The following is a 17,936-nucleotide window of genomic DNA, read 5'->3' on the forward strand; positions in this document are numbered from 1 at the left end:
CTCGCAGCACCCTGAGCAGTGGCTTCCGCACTGCTGTGCGGGAAGGTTAAAGACCAAGGGCAGAAAAAAAGGCCACTACAGCAAGTCTGGATGCTGCCCAGGGATGGGTTTCAGCCCCGCAGCAGGGCAAGGAGGACGTGTGCAGCTACAGGGTGAGGGCTGTGCAGCTGTCCTGCTGCAGCCAAAATGCTGGGAAGAGCACGGAGCTGGGAATGGAGCGTGGTGAGATTACTGCCAGAGGCAGCAGGAGAGCCTGCGCTGTGGGAGACAAGGTCACCTTACAGTGGGGGGGGGAAAGGGAGATGGAACTGACCTCCAAAGCTAATGCATCTGACTGCCAGGACACCTGGCAAGAGATGGGCTCAGCCTCAGCTCCTTCCCTGAGGGAAATGCACAGCTGGAGAGAGGGATCAGAGCTTGCTGCTGACAGCCTGCGAGGCTGAGGTCTGCTCCTGCTGCAGGACTGACCCTGACGTGGGCATCGCTACCTGTCCTGTTGGCAGTGTCAGAGGAATGGGGCTGCTGCCGAGTTACCGATGTTGGAAGAAGCTTTCCAGGGCTTTGCAGATGGTATAGCGCTCAGGTGGGGTGAGCAGGTGCTCCAGCTGCTGGTGGAAGGTCCTCCCTTGAATCTTGATGCTAGAGGGGAGTATCTCTGCAACCCACTGCAGGGAGGTGAGCGCGGAGGAGGCGGTCGGGGAGTCAGCAGAGTCAGAGTCTGCAAGGCGCAGGTAGAGAGAAAAGAAAGTTCAACAGAGCAAGGGGCTGCACTGGGGCCACAGGACGTGCCCTGCAGCAGCCCCGACTGCTGGGCAGGAGTGAGAATGGTGCAGCTGGGGCTGGTCTGTGCCTCCCGGCTGGAAAACCACACAGGTTGTGGAGCCACAGTGCTGTAACCTGCCTCTGGGCTCCCTCCTGAATGCAGCATCTGGGCCCCGCAGGGTCCCTTTGGTCTTGCTGGGGTCTTTCAGGCTGATGCCTGTGTCCCCAGACCACTCACACCCTGCTCCACCTCCTGGTTTTCCCAGAGCATGAGCACCTCGCTCCATGGAAATACACAGCCTGATGCACACATTGCTGCACCAGGGGGGAATCAAACAGGTTTTGGTCTCTGGACGGCTGATATAAGGCTGCTTTCTGGCCAGCCTGGAGCAGGGGCTGCCCTTGCCTTTGTCCTGAGCCACGGGGAGCTGGGCTGGCTGCTCCTGAGCTCCCAGCTGTGCCAGCAGGCCCAGCAACCTGCCCTGAATGGGCAGGGATGTTCTGCCTGGGCTGCTCCTTGGGAGCAATTTGGTCAGGCTGCTTCTGCATTTGTCTGGGAACACATGGGTGGCATTCTTTCTCTTGCTCTCCAAAGCCTGTGCTCAAACTTCAAGGCACGTCACAATAATCACTGACTTCAGGGGCAGCACCAGTCAAGTGCTACCTGCAAGCAAGCTGAGGCAGGGGATGCTTTGGTGTGCATTTCACATGCGGAGCCTGGAGCAGTGTGGGGTGATGTCCCCAGCTGGGAGAGGGACCTGGCCAAGCTCTGGGGTGTGCTTGAATGTGGGAATGTGGCCAGGGCTCTGGGGGCAGAAATCCCATCCTGTCTCAGCTTCTTTCAAGGGGCTTTGAGTGCCACTGACCCTACTGATGAGCAGTGAAGGTCTTGCTTTTGTTTCTAGGGCACGTGCAATCAGGTTGGTAGCACCGGGCTGCCAATGTGGAGCTCGGGGGAGTCTGACACTGCTCTGGCTGGACAAGCCACTCGCTAACTCCTGCACTGCAGAGCAGCACCCCAATAACGCACTGACCCTGCTGCCTTCACCCTGCTTTGGGAACACCACAGCAAGCCCCGCGCTGAGCTGTGGTGCTGAAATCACTGACAAATACCCGCATCACCCCCAGACACCCTCCTCCTGCTGACACGCTCGCCAGCAGTGAGCTAAATTATTCATAGCAGCAGCAGTTCTTCTGAACAGCACAGTCCGTGCACAACCGCGGTATTTGCACAGCGACCATGGATGCACGGGGTTGGGTTACTTCAGCCAAGTACACGGCACAGACTGCATGTGGAGGACGCTGGACAGGGCTGTCAAGGACAATCACACAGTACACTGAGCCTTCTGGACAGCAGCCAGGCTGGGGATTAAGCCTGACCCCAGAAAGCCAGCAGCCGCCTGCCCCAGCTGGAGGCAGTGCCTGCAGCGTGCTGAGCCCATGAGGGTGTGTGGTGCTTCCCTGCTGACATGGCAAGTTTGGGAGCCCTCAGATTTGGGATTCCTGTTAGCTCTGGGCCCCTCCTGGCCGGCACGCTTACCGTTGGAGAAGTTGACGATCCCCTCCTCCACCACCAAGGTGGGCATCGCCCCGCTGCCCTGCAGCATCGACACCACCTTGTCGTGGGAGCAGTTCCTGCGGGGCACAGGAGAGCCGGTCAGAGCTGCCCTCCTCTGCCAAACAGCCCCGGCTGGCTGCTGGCAGCCCCTGCTGCCCTGGCTGCAGTCTCCCTGGGCTCTCCATCCTTGTCTGGGTCCAGCTGTGCTGATCAGACCGGCAGCATGAATCACGCTGTGATGCTCCGGGTGTACCCGCAGCAAGGAGTCAGCGCGTGCGAGCACCTCCGAGAGCTGTTGTGCTACATGAAGCCAGTGTGACTTCAAGCTACGCTCAGACCCAGCAGATAACTCTTCATTTAAATGGTACTGCTGTGGTCTCTGCTTGTCCCTGTTCTGCATGGAAAGAAAATGCGAGCTGGGTGTGAAGGGCACATCTGTAGGCAGGCCGGTCTGCGTGGGAAGGATGGTACCCAGGATGGTGCCTGCCGAAATGTGGGCTCAGAGGACAATCTTCAGCTGGGTCTCCTCTGTGTTCTGGCAGTGCTGCATCAGCCAGCAGTTTGCTGGATCAGCCGAAATGTGAGAACTGAAGCACTGACAGAAGCATCAGATGTTTAACCTTTAAATATTCATCGCTCTCTCTTATCACGTAGCCTGCTCTAACCCTTTGCTCTTGCTTTTTTGTGCAGAAAGTCCAAGCTGGTGAAATACGGGCTGCTGCCACTGCACTGGTGAGGTAAAAGGAAGAGCAGGGCTGGAGCTGAAATGCTCCTCCTAGAGCCAGTTGTATAAATGAATATTACAGGAGATGTCCTTACGGGACAAAAACCCTCATACCCCAGCAGCCAACTCTCACAGACACCCAAATCTGGTCTTTGTCACACAAAGGTGAACAAGGAACACAACCGTGCTGCCCCTCTGTCACTGCCCAGAGTCCCCCCGATCCCAGGGGCTTTAAGGAGCCTCTTACCTCATGTCCAGGCCGTTGAGAAATAGGATTCGGTCTCCAGCTTTGAGCGCAGCCTTCTCAGCCGGGCTCCCTGCATGTCAAGGGAAGGAGAGGGGCTTCAGCTGATGGGCCCCTGCCCACTGGGCTCACTGATGCCAGCACCCAGCTTGCACTCAAAAGCAGGTGTGGTTTCAGACTACTCACTAAATACGCCTTCTACTTCTCAAAACAGGGAGTGCGTAAAACCAAGATAAATCCTACCAAAGTTATTAATTATTCAACTTGGGAGGCTCCACCACTAAGCCTTGACAAAGTCCCTTCTGCTATTTTCTAGCAAACAACAAACACTTAAAATTTCATGCTCAGCCCAGGGCTAGGTCTCTGACTCCTGAGGCCGGCAGCTTTTCTTACCTGGCAGGACAGACTCGATCCACACTGGTGCATGTCCACGTAACGTGAAGCCAAAGCTTTTGTTGCCTTTATAAACCCGCACGGTTCTGCGGGTGAAAAAGCAAATGAGACATCAGAGCCTGACAAGTGTTTGGTTCTTGTTTCCTTCCCCAGCCCTACCAGAGCCCCCTTTTCCTGGATCCTCCCTGGGAGGATTCCCCAGCTCTGCTGGCAGACCCAGTCCCGCTCTGTCTGCCTGGGAGCTGGGGCTGGGAGCAGAGCAGGGCAGCACCAGGGCAGCTCGGTGCTCCAGGGCTGCCGAGCTCTGGCCATATGGGCAGCGGGAAGTGGGTTAATCCCTTGTGCACCACTGTCCTCCTCTCCTCCTGCTGCTATGGCACCCAGACACCGCCGGGGCAGGGCAGGGTGATGCAGCCTGCTGTGTGCCTGGGCATCGTGGCCCATCAGCAGGGCTGAGCATCCTGCATCCCTCCCAGCACCCACCCAGCACACCACCATCCCCTCCCGAGCGCCGTGAGCTCGAGGGCACCCGGGGGAGGCATTACCTGCGGGCAGCCCCCGAGGGCACGTTGCTGGTGATGAGCGAGGTGCTTTTCCGCAGGCTCCTGCTGGCTTCCTCGTGGCTGCGGGGCACGGAGCTGGCGCGGGTGGACACGAGGAGCCGCTCCTGGTGGTCCTCGCTCCGGCTGCGCCGCAGCCGGTTGCTGTGCTGCTGGCTCTTGGAGCGGCACAGCTTGCTGATCAGGCTCTGCGACACCACCTCGTCGAAGCGCTGCCGGTGCTTCTTGGGGATGAAAATCCTGGCAGACAGGACAAGGGAGGGGGTGAGGATTGGGGTCGAGGTGGCCGTGGCACAGAGCTCCGGATCCTGCTGTATCAGGGAAAGGAGAGGCCAGAGCAGCACCAGCCCCTGTGTGCTGTCAGCCTCAGCCCTCCCCAGAGCTGTGAGCACCAGGGCGCAGGGCTGGGGACACCAGGGATGTCAGGAACAGAGGGAACCCTGGGGACACCATCTCCTGCTCTGTCCCATGCACAGCTCCATCAAGGTGAGGAAGTCAGAGCCCTCTGCTTGCAGAGACCACCTCAAACAGCTCCTTTCCTCCTTGTGTCCCATCCCAGACCTCTTCAGCCACTGGCCCTGGCATGCCAATGACAGGGTTCAGCTCAAGACTTAAATGAACTCTTTTTCCCCCAACAGCAGCTCAGGAGCCAGCCCTATGGGGGAAAATCTCGCTCTGTGGAGCGTGTCCTGCAGCAAACCTCACTGCTGCTGAGGGCTGTGGCTCCCAAGGTGGCTCAGAGCAGTGTTTGGAGGGGATGGGATGGGTGGTGTTAGCAAAAGCAGGACAAGACTCTCTGCCCTCCTCTGGGTCCTTTTCCTGTCCCTGCTGTCCAGGCGGACAAGCCCTGCACAAGAGCCCCCAGAACACCTCCAGACCCAGCCTCTTCGCCAGGACCCACACGGTGCCGCTGCCCATCTCCTGCCCAGGCCCTCTGCTGGGAGCCCTGCAGCTTTTGCTCCAAGCTGTGGCACTCCTCCCATGCTTGTTGCAACGGGGGAGACGCTTTCCTTTTCCTTTCTCTTTTTTTCCCTCTTGCCATCACAGCCGCCAAACACCAACACCTCGTTCACCTCCTCCCACCCTTTCCGTTTGCACATTTGGGGGCTCCTTGAGGAGGTGTTATCGTTATCTCCTGGTGTTTCTATAGCAACTCCGTGCGCTGTGCCCAGGCTGTGGCTGGCTGCTGCAGCTGCACTCACTTGCCAGACGCCGCCTCGTGCCCCTCGTTACTGCTCCTCACCTCCACACACAGCCACGCTCCCTGCGCTAGCAGCAGTCCTGGCACCCGTGGTGGGTGTTGCTGCCAGGCGCCGGGGGCACATTTCACACGGGGTGGCAGGGGTGCAGGCAGGATCACAGCAGGACGCGGGGCAGGATGCTGCTGAGCACCACGGCCGGCTGAGTGGTACTGGGGGGCTCCAGAGGGGCTCCTGGGCACCGCCTCCAAAGGAACCTGAAAGCCTGGATGAAGCTGGAGGAGAGGAGACCTCCGAGCCCAACCTTCGGACCAGGATGTCTCCATTTGCCTCCTGAGGACAGGCAGAGCTCAGAGCAGCTCGTGCCCTCCCGCTGAGCCAGAGCAGGCAGATTGCAGCTGGGCCCGATGCTGACACATGCTCGCACGAAGCATTTGGTGATAATTTAAAATAAGTAACACGTTGGTACAACTCACAGTCAATTTGTGATGAAGCAGCAACTAGAAAAGAGCGAAGCCGTGCTAATGAACCGTTCCCCCAGCTGCACGCAGGCGTCTGCGGCCCCGTGGCAGGGAGGAGGCGAGCACCGGGCAGCAGCGGGGCCGGGCTGCGCTCCCCTCCCGTGGGGAAAGGTTTTGAGCCCCTCGCAGGCAAAACGAGCACGGTCTCGTTTCAGCTGGCCAAATTAGCTCGGTCCCACTGCTGTCAGCAGGACCGTCCCACTTTGCGCTGACGGCTACCTCACAAAAGGAGCTGAGGAGCAAGGTACAGCTGGCTCGTCGCAGGCACAAAGACATTTCTCTATGGATTGGCTCAGTGTTCAAAGTAAAACTGCGTGTTAGAATGGAGAGGAGCAAAATGACTGGTAAAAATAATCCTATTAGAGCACGCAAATGATTTTCCTCCTGCGAAACCTTTTGCAGAGAATTTCCAGAGCGGCTTCAGGGAGTGCAGAACAGCCACGGCACTGCTGGGGGACCTGCAGGGCAGTGCTTTCGTGTTTTGGCTGGCCTGAGAAATTGCGTGTGCTCAGATCTGCTCCTTAACGAGCAGCACACCAACAAGGCAGCGCAGGGCATGGCGCTGGCCTGATGCTGCAGCTCCAGCGCAATGCATCCACGCAGCACACACCAACACCAGCACCAGCACCAAAACCAGCACCAAAACCAGCACCGACACCAGCACCAGGGCGGATGGTTCCCAGCACTTCATGGGAAACCACAGCTGCCCCGTGATGCCCGGCCATTCCTGGGATCAGCCCTGCCCAGCACCCGGCTGGGTTCCCTCTCTCCAGAAGGGATGCTGTGGCAGGGCTCTCCCTGCAAGCAGCTGGGGACTTGGCAGCCCAGCAGCCCCACAGTGCTGGGGAGCCAGGCAACGCTGGCCTCACACCTTCATCTTCCTCCCTCTCCTCTTCCTCGTGTGCTCCATGTCGGCTGCATTCCCTGTCAGATTGGGAATGGGAAAGGTGTTCCCAGCCCTGGCCTCAGTGGCCCTGCACCCACTGCCCGGCCCTGCAGAGCCCCAGCGCACTGACAACCCTCCTCTGTGGAGTACCAGGACACGTTCTTCAACAGCACTCAGTCTGCACCAGCACCAATATGAATCCAGGGCATTTTCCAGGCCAGGAGAGGTCCCCGAGCGCTGCGAGTTGCTGCATGCTCCCACGGGGCTGGGAAATGCGGCCGGCAGAAGCCCGCCTGCCCTGCCCCGTCACAGCTCTCCGCCCTGAGGCTCACTTCAGCAGAGGGTGGTCAGCACGTCTCAGTCTTTGTCCACTCCCTTTAAAACTCACAGACAGGTCATTTGCAGCTCATCTCCTCGCGGATATTCCTCTTTCCTCAGCTGGCACTTGCTAAAGGTTTTCTCTTGCCCCCGCCAGCCCAGGGGCCTCCCCCTGCCCAGTGCTGGTGCTGTGCCACACTCTGCAGCACCCACAGCTTCCACCACCTCCCCGGGGACTGGCCGTGGTGCCCAGCCACGAGGTCTTCCCGCTCCGTGCCCCTTCCCACCCCGGCACCAGGCAGCACCCCAAACCAGCCTGCTGGTGGGCTACGGGCACGGAGCCACAGCAGACCCAGAAGAGCTCTTCCCACCTCCCCAGCCCCCAGCCCCAATTTTCGCTTGAGCATTGCCCGACTCCCCCAGCTCCCCGCACCACAGCTGTGGGGGCGCAGGATCTGGCCAGGCCAAGGCAATGCTGGCAGCCGTGGTCCCCTCGCTGGCCGTGCCCCGCCACGCGTGAGGGAACGGCAGCAGAGACATCGCGGGGATGCCCACGGGAGCACCAGCCCTGCCCGGTAAATCTAACCCCGGGCACCGCACGCGGAGCGGCAGAGCAGAGACCTACCGAAAATGCCGAGAGAAACTCCGGTCCTTTCCCATTTGTCCAGGTGCGGCGGGAACAAAAGGGAGACGCTTCAGCTCCTCATGCAGCTGAGATTCAGCCTCCGCTCACGCCCACGACGCGGATCCAGCAGCCGAGCGGTGCCAGCGGGGCCCTGCCCTGGCACCCCGCGGTGCGGGGAGCGCGGCCAGATGGGCGGCCAGCAGCGCCTGGGCTGCCTGCCCTCACCTCGCCTCCCAGCGCCGGGGTTGCCACGCGCTGCGTCCTCCTCCTGTTTTATCAGTTCTGCTTTAGCGTCTGTTTTGCCTTCCCTTCTCCCCAGCACCAGCTCTGCCCCGAAATTCGGCTGCGAAGCCTTTTGCTTTCCCTAAAACTGCAGCCTCTGTAATTTCCAGCTGGAACTCTCTGGGAAGGATGCTGCACAGAAAGGAGGGCACGGCTCCACGCCGAACTCCAGGGGGATGCCTCGCTGGTGCTAATTAGTTGACTTCTAAAGTGCTTCTGTTTAAATTACATGCCGCTGTAATGGGTGAGAAACCTTAAAGGAAAACAGCAACGGCACGGGTGCGGCACTGCTCGCGCACGGCGGAGCCACCGCGGCCACCACGGCCACCGGCTCCAGCCCTGGCTCGTGGGGTCACCGACAGCAGGGCCAGGACCCGACCTCAGCTTTCTGCCTTCATGGGCCCAAAGCTGTGCTGCGGGGCATCATTCACCCCCATCATTCACCCCCAGGGTGACGCAGCCGCGCATTGCATTAGGGATAGAAGATAAAAAAAAACAACTTTTTTTTTTATATATAATGCCGTCTTTAAACACAGCACTGCCCTTTGATAACGAGGATGTGAAGCTTCCCAGAGCTGCAGAAATAAGACACGATCTCCAGGCAGCAAAGCAAAGAAAAATGAAAAATGTATGGTTTAGCCCCAAAACAGCCATCAAAGGCCTGACCTTGAGTCTGTCGCTTGTGCAGAAAACACATCCCAGGGTGGATTAAAACACTGAGCTACATTTGGATTATGTCTAAATTATGCCGTATAAACAGCTGCCAAGTTGGAAAAACACTTCTGCCCCGATAATAAGCTGCAATGCTAAATTTCACATGCTTCTGTGATAGAAAATTCTTCACCCATACAGTAAGGAACTGCACAGATCTCAAATCTGATCTGCTTTTCCCTGCCTGGATTCCCCTACTGACACCTCTGCGGAGTGTAGCCGGGCTCTGGGCACTCGTCCCATGGTGTGACAGTGGGGACGGGCAGGGCCGTGCTGCCCTCCAGCCCCGTGGGGACGCAGCCACAGCACCAGCAGCACTCACAGGTGGAGGGCGCAGACCTCTGGTTTTCACAGCAGGTTCTCCATGCAGGCAGGGCTCCCATCCCACCCCCCGGAACGGAAGGCTCAGTAATCCTTCATCTGGCCGCAGCTGTTTTGCAGAGGTGCCCGCTGCTGCTCTCACGGAACAGGACTGACGGCGCTCCTCCACCCGGCAGCGCAGACGCAGAGCCCACCGCGGCCCTTCCCAGCCCCTGGCCGGGGACCCCCCTACATGCCCTGAGCAAAATGCTGCTGAGAACCCCCCGGTCACCTTCCCATGTCAGCCTCGTGCCTGCACCATGCAGGTTTTTTTTTTGTTTGTTTGTTTTTGTAAGCTGTTCAGCGTGGGGACACCAGGACAAATGCAGTTTCTCATGTTTAAGACACGAGAAACCCCTCAGCCCAGGCAACTGCGTTCCAAAATCAAAGTTGGAAATCAGTGTTGGTGTGAAAGCGGGCTCCGCTGATAAAATCTGCATTACAGCAGTGGCTTGATTTGTCAAACCAAATTAATCCCATAACAGATTTTGCACCGAGGCATTTTGGTCATGACCTATTTGAACTCAGCTGCAATAAAAGGGACTTCGCTCCCAACTGCTTTCACTGCTGGCACGTTTTTTTTTTTTTTCCTGCTGCCCTAATTCCTTTTTTGGGCCATTTAACATACGTCTGGCTGTAAGATTAGTGATTTTTTATAACGGAAGCAAACCAGAGCTGCTTTTCCTCCGTTATCATCCTGCTGCCCACACAGCCATGCAGTGGCCCTGCCCAGAGCCCGGGGCAGCAGCTCGACGCAGCGGGCTCGGCATCACCCGTGCCTCACCCGAGCTGCACTTCCAGCCCCAGCGAGGAGGAAAGCTTTCCCCAAAGCCTGCAGGCAGGGAGACGTGGGGAGGGGGGCAGGCAGGGGAGCAGCGCGATCTATCCTATATAAATCCTGATGAAATGAAATTTCTTATCCAGAGAAAGTCACAGATGGCTGGTGCATTTTAATGCGGGGACATGCCAAGTGATTTTATTGCCGTGAAAAACAAGCCGAGACAAATAGATTGTTTGGAGCATTATTAAAATGAAGGCGGTGGGATTTCTCCCGTGATAAGGGAACCCCCGTTGGGCAGCGATTTTATCTTTGTCAGGGATCAGAAGCGGCTGCAATCACAAGTGAGCTCGCTGCAGCTCAGCCCCCGTGCGGCCCCTGCAGCAGCGGGGCCACCTCTGGTCCCTGCCTTGGCTCCCAAATCGAGCAGGGGCAGTTGCAAAGGCAGCATGCTGCAGCCGAAGAAGTGAAGGGACAAACTACAGCTGACCGTGTTCTCCTTGCAGCAGAGTGAAGCACAACAAATGACCCAAAGGAGACCCACGACAACCCCTAACAGCCCAAACAAACAGAGCTGCCTCCCGACGAGTTAACACACCCTGGACCTTAACGCACCCCACTGATCACATCCAGGTTAACGGGATGGTGCCTGCACACGGGGCATCTGCGCTGGTGGTCAGTGCACAAGCTTTTGTAACAGTAAAGGTCAACGGGGAGAGAGGAGATCTGTGTGATTTCCATCACCCCACAGATCTGATGTTTCAGACATCGCTGCCAGGAACCGAAACAACACCGGCATGGGGACGGATGCTGCTGGGGGGCAGCACAAAGGGAGACAGCGACTGGTATGCGGTGTGTCACGAGCTTTAAGCCTCACTGAAATGCAGGCAAGGCTCTGTCTGCACCACTTGCCTCCAAGTGGCCCCGGGCCACTTTGTCCCCCGAGCCCCGGGACAAGCCCTGGGCACTGCTCAGTGCAGAGCTGATGCGATCCCTCTGCCGGAGCCACAGCTCTGCCCTGGCTGAGACATCTCCAAAGGTGAGCAGTGCCGCGAGGCGCACACCCCCGGGATCCCCCTGCCCCACGCCACCCACCGGCCCCTTCCCCTCCCGGCACGCTGCAGCCCTGCACACGCGGGGAGCGGAGCCACCAAACCAGGACACGGGACACAACCCCGGTTCTGGCGCTCGCAGGTGATGGAGGCACACAGAACAAGAGATTTCCCTCTCCCCCAGCCAGCAGAGTTGTGATGCCCACAGAGCCTCTGGCGGCAGCAGCTCGGATGCAATCTGGACGCAAAGAGTTAATTAACTTTTCACACATCTCATTTTTGCGGAGCCAGGGGTTGCTAGGTCTGAGAATTAAGCTGCTTTAAAAGCATTCCCCTCCCAGCCCCCTCGGGTCCCGGGGAAGGTCTGTTGGTTACTTACCCGAGACAGCTCATCTTTCCCCCTCGCTGCTGCTTTTCATCATTCCTGAGCAGAACTACAACTGTGCACTTTTACTACACGGACCAACCATATGGGCAGGGGATCTGAGCGCAGGGAGGAACTGGCGCAGCACGTGCATTATCCCTGCTATCCACAACCCAACGGATGAAGAAAATGTCAGCAAATTAAAATCTGCAGGAGCTTAATTCTGGGCAAATAGGATGGAATCCATTTGAGCTAAACGGAAAGAAAAAAAAATAAAAATAAAAAAAAAAAAACTCGAAAAAGCCCAGCCTGAGGACAGCCGGAGGAGGAGCGCTGTCTGCAGCCCCGGTCCCTGCGAGGGCGAGCTCTGAGCTTTGTGCTGAGTCCTGGGGTCTTGGGTTACGCTGCACAGCAGCACCGCGCGGGGAGCACTGGGGGAGCCTGGGCAGGGGCACGAGAAGGAGGAGAGTGGCAGCAGCCCAGAACTAAACACAGCTGGTGCAGGGGGAAGATCCAGCCAGGCCAGCACCAGGACAGCGGTGGATGGGGATGTGCCATCTGCCTGGCTCTGCATGCCACACAGTCACCCACAGTGGGACACGGACACTGCCACTGCCACCACCACACACCAGAGCCCGGGGCTGCCAGCACAGAGCGCTGGGGACCCCGGCATCTCCCCCAGCACCCTCCCCAGCCCCTGCCACTGGCACTGCCCTCGCCTGCCCCACACTCGTGAGAAGGGCTCGTCCTGGTGCATGGGTGCACAGCGCTGCCTGCCCTGCTGGTGGGTGTAGCCGTGGGCAGGATTGGGCTTTGCACAGCCACAGGGGCCTGGGGCTGCTCTGCCGGGGGGGCTGAGCCTGAGCCCCACAACCCAGCCCCTTTCCCAGTTGGGAAATAACCCAAATGAAATCACAGCCCTACACACCCGGCGCCTGTGGGAGTCTCTCACCACCTTTTGGTGAGTTATTAAAAGCATTAAAAGCTCTTGCTCAGCAGCAAACCTGTTCGGTGACAGACTGCGGGTTAAGCAGCTCATGTTATGCCCAAGCAGCAAACACACAGCTGTGTGTGCCTCCCACCAGCACATCCTCAGCTGGGAAACCTGGTTTCCAAAGCAACTTTTTTTTTTTATTATTATTTTTTCCCTTGAATTCATTTCATTAAGATTAGAGGGTAAATCTTTTCCGTAAGCTAAGTATTTCATTTCCATTAAACTGAGATTAGCTGCCTGATTTCCTGAGCGCGCTGCCCCAGCCCTGGCGCTAACCTCTTGCAGAGGGTGCAGGGCAGGCTGTGCATGGCAGGGACAGGGACGGCAGCACCGGGTCTGGCCGTGCCCTCAGCCTCTCATCTGGGAGCACTGGGTCAGGGACACCCCAGGAGGAAACCGGCTGTGCCCCCCGCAGAGGGGCTCGGGTCTGCAGGGAAATTTAGACACTTATTCAAACACCTTCTGTGGGGAACAAATAAGCCATATAACCGCCCAGCTGACAGTGCCCAGCGCCTCCAGCTCTGCCGGGCTCTCCACAGCCAGGCTACCTTGGCTGGGGTCTGACCAGGGGGTGCCGAGGGGCTCCTGGTGCTGGGGGCTGGGGGGAGCCCATGGCAGAGCCCTGGGGAGCTGGGAGCACTGTGGGCCATGGCACCCGCCTGCTCCCCCCACCCTCCCCTCCACGGGACCTCGGCAAGCGCAGTGAGACCCCAGCACGGGGCCGTTGTTATGGTAACTGTAATATCTTGCAATTCCACTGATTAAAGCAGGAATTGGAAAGCCAGACCCGGAGCGGGGCCAGATGGAGACCTGATTCCCTAATGGCCATCGTCTCAGCCTGGCCGTAATCCCCACCACGTGCCCGCGCACCGGCACCAGCCCTGTCCCCATCCCGCGCCACTTGGCCACAACAAGAGCAGCACAACAGCTGCAGTGGCTGCACACCCACCCACGGCTGTTCTGCAGGGAAAAAAAGGGTGCTGGGGACCCCGAGCTGAGCTCTGCCAGCACGCACAGCCTGAGACCCTGCAGGCAACGCTCGCCCCGAGGCAGCCCCGGCCCCACGCGGAGCCTCAGCCACCGGCAGCTCTCTAATTGCAGAGCCTGGTTTATTTTCTGGCCCGGCTCCTGGATAATCACCAGCCATTCTGCACCTAATTTGAAATGACATCGAGAAAAATGAGCCACGTCCCGCGTGGTGGGGGCAGCTGGTGACTCGGTGGGCACTGCTCCCTGCAGGGATGGGGATGGCCGGGCAGCCGGGGGTGCCCCCATCCCGCGGGCAGTGAGTGCTGCTGCGCCGTGCTGCTTGTCACCAACAGGCAGACCCCAGGGGTTAACCACCAGTGTAGCAGGACGGGGGCTCTGGGCAGCCTGTACCTGATGCTGTCGATGAGCTGCTGGTGGGACTCCTGCGTGAGGACCATGCAGAGGGCAGAGGCCAGGCACTCCACCTTGCGCTCTGCTGCGTACTGCTTCAGCACGGTGAACACCTTCTCCTTGAGCTCCGGCTGGTCGCCCAGGATGTCGTCCACCTGCAGCACAGGAGCAGGAGCAAAGGGGAAGGGGCACTGAGCAGCAACGTTAAGTGTGGTACAGAGGCACACACAGCACAGAAATGGGTCTGTCTAGGGGCAGCACCCTGCTGGCCAGGTGGATCAGCCTGGGGCACCCACAGTGTGCCTGGAGAGGTGCCCATGCCTCTGGTCCCACCGTGGTGTTGCCCATAACTCTTGGAGGCTGTGGGGATGTGGGCAGAGAGGACTCAGGTGTGAGCATCGGCCATGGAAAGGGCCTCGGCAGCTCCCAGGTGGGGAGGAGCAGCGGGAGGAGAGGAGCTCATTGCAGTCCCCCCCGCTGGTTGTGTCCCGCTGCAGAGCGAGCCAAGGGGTGATGCCTTGTGAGCCCAGCACTCCCGTGGGAAGGGTCACTTATTCCAGACACTTACTCCATTTGGGAGCTCCCCGGGGGCCCTGACACCCCCCCAGGCACCGGGTGCCGCTGGCTGTGTGACAGCCGCCGCGGAGCAGCCAGCATTTCAAGGTTACCGAATCTGGGGCGGTAGCGGCAGCTGCCTCCCCACGGATGGCTTTGCACGCTTTTCTCTTTGGATCCAGCACAGAGATGACAAAGAACGTGGTGTTTTGGAGAGCTCGGTCCCAGGCCACCTCCACTGAGCTCCCCCTGGGCTGGGGCTGAGGGGCTCGCTGCGGCAGGAACCGGGGCAGCGCTGCCCCAGCTCGTGTCAGCACCACACTCAGCTGGTCCCTGAGCGTGCAGGAAACAAAGGGAAACGACCCAAACCGAGACCACGAGCACCTTTATCACCTCTGGTGATGGCCCCAAGCAATGCTTGGCGTGGGCAGCCCAACTCCGGCCCTTTTATGAGCACCACCCGTCCTGCCCCGGGCACTAACAGAACAGGAGCCCTGCTGGATGTAGGAGGGTGATGAAAACCTCCATTCCCCAGGCTTGTGAGCGACCTGCAAGCAGTGCATGCATGAAATGTGAGCCCTGGCACCCTCTGACCCCCGTCCATGCCAGGAGGATGGTGTCACTTGGGTACTGCCCTGTGCTGCCTCCAGTGCCAGCACCAGAGGCACCTACCAGAGCAGAGCCTGCAGGGCAATGAGGGGGAGGCCCCCCCCCCCAAATTCTATTATTTTCTGCAGCACATAAAAATGAAGCTGCTTGAAACATCTGAGCCACCGAGTCCCTCCGGAACGCTGCCTGCCATCCCTGCTGTGCTCCAGCAGCACGCGTGGCTCCGCGCCTGCTTCTGCCCTGCCTGTGGGGACACCGTGGCCCTGCGGTGGCCGTGCCCGGCAGGACTGGGCGGCAGGGCACTGCTGAGGGGTGTGCGCAGCACGGCCGGCCTGGTCCCCACCACGCCACTGGGGGCTGCTGCAGCTGGCAGGGAAAAGGTGCCTGCAGCACCACCGGTTCGCTGGCTTCAAAAGTGCTCCCCTGTGATCAGCCAAGAAACGTTTACGTGGATTAATGTGGCCTCGCTAGAGGGAGGCAGCGTGGAACAGCCTCTCCCCCACTCATTAATCTCCTGTAATCAGCGGGTATCTGTTTCACACGCGGTGCTCTACCTTAGGATCCAAACCTCAACGCCTGTTTGTGAATCTTTAATTTAAAAGCTGGCAGAGGGGATTCGGCTGATCCCCACGAATCTCTTTATGAATGCCTTGTTCCTCTATTAGCTCGGGATCAAAAAATACAAGCTTGGTTATTTTCATAACAGTATTTTAAAAGGCTACTTTGAAATGGAAATTAGAAAGACTAAAAGACAACCACGATCAAATTAATAATTAGCAAGAGGCGATATGTTTGGTAAACTGCCCTCCAGGCAGCCTTCAGGAGCACGATGAGGATGTAATCCTGATGACAGTTTTCCCTTTGCAAGGAAATGAGAACTAGCGAGTCTGCAGGACAGCTGGAGAGCTGCAGGACAGGCGGGCAGCAGGAAGGGCCCTGCCTCTGGGTTCCCACTCGACTCCCACAGCGCCCAGGGAGTGAGCACGTGGAAGATCTCAAAGCTCTGTGCAGCACCCTTTATCCTCCCAGCAATCACTGCCACACGGGGAATTTGGCCCCTTCTCTTCGCACCGAAGCCCCAAGAGCTTCAACGGCACAGCGGCAACACAAACCCCAGAGCACAACCCCCCAGCGCCCAGACTCATCCAGCCCCAAGCCCCCATGGCCACGGCACGGCGGGGTGCCCGGTGCCCCCACATCCCCAGCCTTACCTTTTTGCTGAACTCCCGTGCTTTCTGCTTCCTCTCCTGGCGCACGGCATCGGCGCTGTGCCCTAGGTCCCGCTGGGGCCGCAGCAGCCCCAGGCGCAGCGCGCGCCCACCGCAGGAGGCCACCAAAGCAGCGGCGGCCGCGGGGCACCTCACGGGCACGCCGTCCACCTCCAGCACCACGTCCCCGGGCGCGATGCCACAGGAGGCAGCGGGCGAGCCGGGGGCCACGCTGGCCACCCGCGGGGGGCTGCCGCCCGCCAGCTGGAAGCCGAAGCGGCCACGGGGTCCCGGGGGGAGGTCGGCGCGCTGCAGCCGGGACAGCACCCCGATGCTGGGGGGCACGGCCGTGCAGCGCCGGGCCAGTGCCAGCAGCGCCGGGCGGCCCAGCGAGGCGACGGGCTGCCCCTCCAGCTCCAGCACCTCGTCCCCTGGTCGCAGGCCCGCCGCCGCCGCGCTGCTGCCTTCCTCCACCCAAAGGACGTAGCAGGGCCCACGGCCGCCGATGGAGAACCCGAACGCCTCCGGCCAGCCCTCGTTGGTCGCCGGCATGGCTGCAACTGTAAGAGAAAGGGGAGATGGGGCTGTGGGGAGTCTCTGCTCCCAGTGCCTGCTCCTGTAGATGCTGTATTGGGCTGTTCCTCCATGCCTCCTCGGGGGAGGAAATGCCCCCAGAGGGATGCTTCTCATTATATTTCCCCCAAAACAGCTTTCATCCTTCCAAGGCCAAAACATCCCATGTATAGCATTAACCTGACAACAGCACCCTGAAATACAAAGATGAGGATTTTCAAAAGCACTTTGTTGTTAATTCGTGGGTTAGGACCTGCTCTGGGTGCAGTGGGAGAAGCGTGCTCAAAGGGACAGTGGCACAGCTAAATGTCCCAAACTCCTGCAGTCTCTGCCAGGGCAGGACCAGCCCAGCTGATGGCCGTGGAGCACTTGCAGCAGAGGAAAGCAGCGCTCCTGGGTGCCCTTTGATGCTGCTGGAGTGTGAGGGCATTCGTTGTCTGCTGACAGTTGCTAAATTAATTTGCATGCAGAGTTTCACTTCATTTCATCTTAGCTGCCTGAAGATGCTTTATATTCCCACCTTTATTCCACCTGTGTTACTTAGCACGCATTAAGCATTTACAGAAATGAAACCCAGACTGTTTTATCGGGGCAAGTTATCTTAGGGGGACTATGAAGGCTCATAATCACTCAGAAACATTCCTCAGCAATGCATCCTTAGTTTCGCACTCTTCAGATCAGGATTCAAAGCAACGCAGCCCAGCTGCTCCCGACAGGCAGCAGCCCCTGCCACAGACCAGCCCCATGGCACGGCACGAAGCCAGCCCCCGGTGCCAGCCCCCAGTGCCAGTCCCAGTCCTCACCCAGTGCTGCTGCTCCCTGCCCACCCAGCCCAGGGTCCCTGCTCAGGCCAGCACAGCGAAGGCATCTCCGCTGCCGTGTCACTGCAGGGCTCCGTTTGGAGTGACCGAAAGCCATTGATCCACTCCTCTGAGACCTGGGAAATCTCCTCCCCACTGACCAAAATTCAGTGGTGCTGAAAATGCGGCCCTATACCCTACTGGAGGCCAGAGAGATGAATGAAATGCTTCTCGTGTCCTGTTTCAGCAGAGGCCACAGGGACAGCTGGAGAGCAGGATGGGGATGGGCTGGGAACACGGCACGACCTCGGAAATCTGTGTCAACAACCCCAGCCTGCCCCGTGGTCACCACCAGCTGCTCGAGACTGCGTTACGAAGGGCAGTAGAAGTACTGACCTCACCAGGGAGTATGGAAAAGGACCGAGCACTATGCTGCAGCTACCGCTGTCCCTGCCCTGTCAGGATGCTGACAGCAACACC

General features: G+C 59.0%; 1 protein-coding gene across 1 annotated transcript in view; it reads right to left on the minus strand.

Annotated features, from left to right (window-relative positions):
- Window positions 1–16,635, minus strand: part of LOC116495500 (delphilin-like) — a 28,812-nt gene extending 12,177 nt beyond the window's left edge. Inside the window, 7 exon segments of the mRNA XM_032198010.1 lie at window positions 535–718; window positions 2,303–2,397; window positions 3,292–3,361; window positions 3,682–3,767; window positions 4,227–4,481; window positions 13,712–13,866; window positions 16,087–16,635. Of these exon segments, the coding sequence (XP_032053901.1) occupies window positions 535–718; window positions 2,303–2,397; window positions 3,292–3,361; window positions 3,682–3,767; window positions 4,227–4,481; window positions 13,712–13,866; window positions 16,087–16,635 (1,394 nt within the window).
- Window positions 16,636–17,936: the final 1,301 nt, after the last annotated feature.

This window comes from Aythya fuligula, chromosome 15, assembly GCF_009819795.1.
Source record: "Aythya fuligula isolate bAytFul2 chromosome 15, bAytFul2.pri, whole genome shotgun sequence".
NCBI lineage: Eukaryota > Metazoa > Chordata > Aves > Anseriformes > Anatidae > Aythya > Aythya fuligula.